We start from the raw sequence: 5951 nt of genomic DNA, 5'->3' as shown, positions 1-5951 counted from the left end.
GGACGGAAAATAAAGAGTGGTAAGAAATAAGGATGGATAATAATGTTAATGTGACTAATAAACAGTCACACATATCTCTTCATTGTACTCAAAGTTTAAGTCTAATGAAAAACAATTATAGCAAACAAGATAAAACAAAAGAAAAAAAAAAGAATTGTTTTAGGATTGGGATACATTTTTTCAGAATATTAATTTTCGTTTTTCATGTTAAAGAGGACTTGTACGAACCCCTGTATGATGATTTGTATCCTCCTGCCTTCATGATCGAAGATTTGTGTCCCTTGCGAGTTTCCGTAGCGCGATCGGTCTAAGTTTGGATTTTGAGGAAGTGCTCACTGCTCAGTCAGCGGGCAAATCACAAAGCCTCAGCGAAGATCCTACGGTTATTTTAAACAGAACGGCGTACAGCGTTTGCACTGAAAATACACTATGGCATATCAACTCTACAGAAACACAACACTCGGGAACAGTCTACAGGAGAGTCTTGATGAACTTATTCAGGTAAGAGTGTTGAATCAAAGTGAAGTTAACTAGCTTGATTGCTAGCCAGCGTAGAATGATGTGATGGATAAATAAAGATAACGGAATAAAAACGATTACTGCACATCCAGGCATCTACCTTCAGTGGTTTATTAAATCATAGTGTTCAATTCTATGATTTGTTCTGATCTTGATTAGTGATGTGTCAGATTATTAAAGTTAAACGAGTATTAGCTAACGCCAGCTGTTTTTGTAATTGAGTTGCTCTTTATCAGAATAACGTTACGTTATGAATTAACTGTTCCAGTGATGGATAAATTAACTGTTTTAGTGTTTCTTAGATGTTTACGTGAAATATATATTTTTTGTTTTCACGTTACCGCAGACTGACATAATACTCAGTCATCCCTGTCTGTGGTTAATAATAACAATCATGCAGAGGCAGACTTTGTATGTAAGTTACATGATTATGTCTAATAATATTACCCCTAATTTAAGATGGAATTCTTGAATCCGTCGACTCAAGAAACCAAATAAAAATACAGTGAAGCTTAATAGTGTGTTAAATAGAGCCCTACCGGTGTTTTTTTGGGGGGCCGATACCGATATTAGGGAGTAAAAAAAACCGATATCGATATATCGGCCGATATAGCAAAAAGATAGGTGTGGGTAAGAAAAATAATTACATTTTTAAATTTATAAACCATCACTTCTGACCAAATGTTGTACATGGGTTCATGTGTCCATGCTTGATGTAAACATCAGCACATTGCAAAGCGAGATGTAATGGCCCTCTGTGCATCTATGTCACTTCTTGCGTAAGCTGCAAGACATGTTCATGTCATGCTTCACAAGGTGTTGACATTTATGTCAAACGTGAGCTCATCAACCTGTGAATGACAGTTGTTCAGAAGCGATGGTTTATAGATAAAAGTGTTTAAAATATTAGAATATTTTCCTACACACACACCTACTGTTTTGCTTTAAAAGACATTGATTCATCAACTGGGGTCGTATGGACTAGAGCCCGACCGATATGTTTTTTTTGGGGGGCCCATACCGATATTAGGGAGTAAAAAAGGCCGATGCCGATAATCTTTGTGTAGGCTATATTATAGTACAGTATAGTCAAAAGTTTGGAGACACTTCCCATTCGTGTGTCCAAACTTTTGACTGGTACTGTATATAGAATACAGTATATAGCCTACTAATGTAGCAAATGAATATGATAAGCGCATTGTGAGAGCAAAAGACCGGGACATTGTTGTTTATTTACTTAGCATTGAGTCTCTCCAACTAGGTACAGCGTTTGCACTGAAAATACACTATGGCATATCAACTCTACAGAAACACAACACTCGGGAACAGTCTACAGGAGAGTCTTGATGAACTTATTCAGGTAAGAGTGTTGAATCAAAGTGAAGTTAACTAGCTTGATTGCTAGCCAGCGTAGAATGATGTGATGGATAAATAAAGATAACGGAATAAAAACGATTACTGCACATCCAGGCATCTACCTTCAGTGGTTTATTAAATCATAGTGTTCAATTCTATGATTTGTTCTGATCTTGATTAGTGATGTGTCAGATTATTAAAGTTAAACGAGTATTAGCTAACGCCAGCTGTTTTTGTAATTGAGTTGCTCTTTATCAGAATAACGTTACGTTATGAATTAACTGTTCCAGTGATGGATAAATTAACTGTTTTAGTGTTTCTTAGATGTTTACGTGAAATATATATTTTTTGTTTTCACGTTACCGCAGACTGACATAATACTCAGTCATCCCTGTCTGTGGTTAATAATAACAATCATGCAGAGGCAGACTTTGTATGTAAGTTACATGATTATGTCTAATAATATTACCCCTAATTTAAGATGGAATTCTTGAATCCGTCGACTCAAGAAACCAAATAAAAATACAGTGAAGCTTAATAGTGTGTTAAATAGAGCCCTACCGGTGTTTTTTTGGGGGGCCGATACCGATATTAGGGAGTAAAAAAAAACGATATCGATATATCGGCCGATATTCTTTATGTGTAGACTATATTATAGTACAGTATAGTCAAAAGTTTGGAGACACTTCCCATTCGTGTGTCCAAACTTTTGACTGGTACTGTATATAGAATACAGTATATAGCCTACTAATGTAGCAAATGAATATGATAAGCGCATTGTGAGAGCAAAAGACCGGGACATTGTTGTTTATTTACTTAGCATTGAGTCTCTCCAACTAGGTGACAGCGTAGTGTTAAATCACCATTCAACAGACTCAAGCCACCACAGCACTGCCGTCTATTGGACTGCAGAAAGATACTAACTTTTCAGTCTGCTACGTTACTGACTGTACTGATAAACTATGCTGACACCGTGTCTGCGCTGCAACAGGACGCGACAAAGCGACCGTTGAAAATCATTTGAACTTTGTGTCAGCACATCATAAATAGAACGAGGCATCAGTTTACTGCATCCAGTGTAGACAACATCACTGATTATAATGGGTTCCATTCTACACTGGACGCGAGAAGTGCGGCGCGACAATATACAATAGAATTATACATATTATAAACACCAGTCCAGCCGCGATCAGCTCCGGTGGCCGTAACACAGACTTTAATGTGCCGCAGACTAGGCATGGGACGATAACCGGTTTCAAGGTATACCGCGGTTTGGAAAAGTCACGGTTTCAAAAACACTAAATTTTTCCATTATACCGTTCCTGCGGTATGCACAGTTTTTTTTACGTGTCATCAAAGACGGAAAGTGCAGGACTCCCTCAGTTGTGTGCAGCGAAGAGCGTAACGAGTCACATGTCCCCTCCCCTTCCGGTTGGTGCGAGCAGTCAGTGAGAGTCACCTGTGTGTGGGATGGCCAAAGGACAAGACAGAGACCCCCCCGCCGTTTGTTTCAGTGTTGAAATAAATACTATTTGGCTTGCTACCGAGGCAGATAACATGACTAATTAACTAGCTAACGTCAAGTAGTTTCCTCCCTCACGTTACTTCACCGAGCGAGGAATAGCAGACTAAAGTGCTACGTTTCTGCGATTTAGTACAATAATTAAATTTAGCTGGTATCACGTCTATACTTTTAAGCCTCCTGCCATTGTTTACATCTGTTCAAAATCACAACATTTAAAAACAATCAAAATGCTGGCTCTCAGGTGTCTTTGCCACTGTTTGAGTGTTGTACGGAGAAACTGTGTGTGTGTGTGTGTGTGTGACACTCGGAGAAACTGTGTGTGTGTGTGTGTGTAACACACTCGCGCTCTCTCTTTCCTTATGTGTATGTGCACACATCCTTGTACCTCACCGCTCCAAACTTAATCCAGGAAAGGTGAATATTCCTGCATCATAACTTGGACTGAAAGATGAATGTGTAGTGAGCATGTCTCCAAAAACCTTGTTGAGCTGCAGGTTTAATGACTGCATTTTTTATTGATTGATTTATTTTATTTTTTTACAGAAATTATGTTTTGTTTTATGTTTTTGATTATTGAGCTGCAGGTTTAGGCTCACTTAAGTGACTGCACTTCATTTAATTAAGAATTCAATTATTTATTTTAATTATTTATTTAGCCTGACATGTTTACTGTTCCAAAATGTTCTATATTTCTTAAAAATAAAATGTATTGTGTTCAGTGGAGAAAAAAAAGTTGTTTCTTACCCAGACATTTAAAAATAACTTCTAGAGCTGTAATCGCAATACCGCGAAACCGTGATATTTTTTTTATCTAAGGTTATCATACCGTCAGAATCTCATACCGGCCCATGCCTACCGCAGACGCGTGCTGTGATACGCATTTAATCTGCGTTATATGTTCTGTAAAAAAAATGTTCTGTAAAAAAAGATATATCTGCGACAGGCTCATATCGGCCGATAATATAGGCAAAACTATATCCGTCGGGCTCTAGTGTTAAATATATATGAATTCTTAACAGAACACATTCAACTGTATTTTCCCTCCTTCCACAGACTCAACAGATAACACCACAATTGGCCCTCCAAGTCCTTTTACAGTTTGATAAAGCTATCAACACAGCACTGGCCAACCGGGTCCGCAACAGGGTCAATTTTAGGGTAAGTCAACATCCTCCACAATAACCTTTAGAAAGAAGTTTAAGTTTTGTCTGCTTATACAATTATTTGGCTAACTAGCTCTGCTTTGAACTGGACATAGTTGTGATGCACTAACAATCACTGCTCTTTGTTTTATCCACAGGGATCTCTGAACACATACAGATTCTGTGATAACGTTTGGACATTTGTTTTAAATGACGTTGAGTTCCGGGAGGTGACAGATTTGGTCAAAGTGGACAAAGTAAAAATTGTAGCATGTGATGGCAAAAGTAAGAAATTTGATTCACTAAGCTGATGTTATATGGTATATTTTCATACTTTTGGTTTTGCGATGCAGTCCTCCTAATTGAACTGTTTCTCTTATAGACACTGGGTCTAATGCAGCTGAGTGAAATCAAGGTGGAGAGAGAAGTGAACTGAATTTGCTGGCTGATGGGAAGGATGAGAAGAATTGAAGACGAAGCACACAGTGGTGGGGACTGTGTATATATTATTTATTACAGGAAACAGTTCTCCAGCCTTCATACATCAACCTGCTCAGTGGAGGACTAACAAACGTATGGAGCACACAAGGCCTTGGATGTCACATGAAATTTTTCTTGTTATAAATAAATATATATAATTTTCATAGAAATGGCAATGCTTTTCAGTTTGTTACTATTTAGCTTATTCTCTAATAAACTTGTTTTAAATGTTTTTTGTCGTGAAGAATGTTTTTTTAAACCCCTTTTTTGTGGCCTTTTTCCTTCAAATGAACAGGATAAATAACTGTATCTGGAAATGACCCAAACCGTTTTCGGTCTCTGGTTGCACACGTACGCACCACTGAATGTACACTAGCTGACTGGCCACGTCTTCAAATGTTTTTGAACAGTTTAACTCTCATTAGCTCTGGCCTATAACCTTAAAGGGGTCATATGATGTTGCTAAAAATAACATTATTTGGTGTAATGAAATGTGTTTATGCGGTTTAAGGTTCAAAAAACATTATTTTCCACATACTGTACATTATTGTTTCTCCTCTACAAAGCTCATCGGTCTGAAAAGTGAGGTGTGCTCTGATTGGCCAGCTATAGAGTGCGTTGTGATTGGCCGAATACCTCAAGCGTGTGACGGAAATGTTACGCCCCTTACCATATTGTGATGCCTTGTCCCGGCCGGAGTGACGAGCTCAAAACTACACTGCTCAAAACTAGCGTTTGAATCATCAGTGGCAAATTCTTTAATATAAAAAACGTACTTACAGTCTGTGAGTCAGAACAGCCGGCATTGTAGTCTACTCTACCAGGATCAGGAAACAGTCCTCCATAAAATGTGCTGCACACATCTGAATATTTGGGTTGATCAGTTCTGGAACAGTGTTGTAAATACAACTTAACCACTGATTTCTAGT

The 5951-nt window shown here is 38.0% G+C and overlaps 1 protein-coding gene across 2 annotated transcripts; it reads left to right on the top strand.

Annotated features, from left to right (window-relative positions):
- The first annotated feature begins 255 nt into the window (after positions 1-255).
- gtf2a2 (general transcription factor IIA, 2) lies at positions 256-5213 on the top strand. 2 transcript variants are annotated; one of them, XM_016502010.1, is made up of 5 exons: positions 262-402; positions 1781-1879; positions 4454-4558; positions 4701-4827; positions 4925-5211. In XM_016502010.1, the coding sequence occupies exons 2-5, from the start codon at positions 1808-1810 to the stop codon at positions 4948-4950; spliced, it is 330 nt and encodes a 109-aa protein (XP_016357496.1). In that variant the 5' UTR covers positions 262-402; positions 1781-1807; the 3' UTR covers positions 4951-5211. The 2 variants fall into 2 exon arrangements, with proteins under 2 accessions (XP_016357497.1, XP_016357496.1); XM_016502011.1 differs by lacking the exon at positions 1781-1879 and having other exon boundaries at positions 256-501; positions 4925-5213.
- Positions 5214-5951: the final 738 nt, after the last annotated feature.

This window comes from Sinocyclocheilus anshuiensis, unplaced genomic scaffold, assembly GCF_001515605.1.
Source record: "Sinocyclocheilus anshuiensis isolate Anshui unplaced genomic scaffold, SAMN03320099.WGS_v1.1 scaffold154, whole genome shotgun sequence".
Classification (NCBI taxonomy): Eukaryota; Metazoa; Chordata; class Actinopteri; order Cypriniformes; family Cyprinidae; genus Sinocyclocheilus; species Sinocyclocheilus anshuiensis.
Note: the sequence above shows the minus strand (reverse complement) of the source record. Positions and strands in the feature narration are given on the sequence as shown.

Excerpts from the sequence above, each read along its gene's own strand:
- gtf2a2 (XM_016502011.1), top strand. The coding sequence starts at position 430 with ATGGCATATCAACTCTACAGAAACACAACACTCGGGAACAGTCTACAG. Across the intron at positions 502-4,453 it reads GTCTTGATGAACTTATTCAG|ACTCAACAGATAACACCACA; the intron begins GTAAGAGTGTTG and ends CTCCTTCCACAG. Across the intron at positions 4,828-4,924 it reads TGTAGCATGTGATGGCAAAA|ACACTGGGTCTAATGCAGCT; the intron begins GTAAGAAATTTG and ends TTTCTCTTATAG.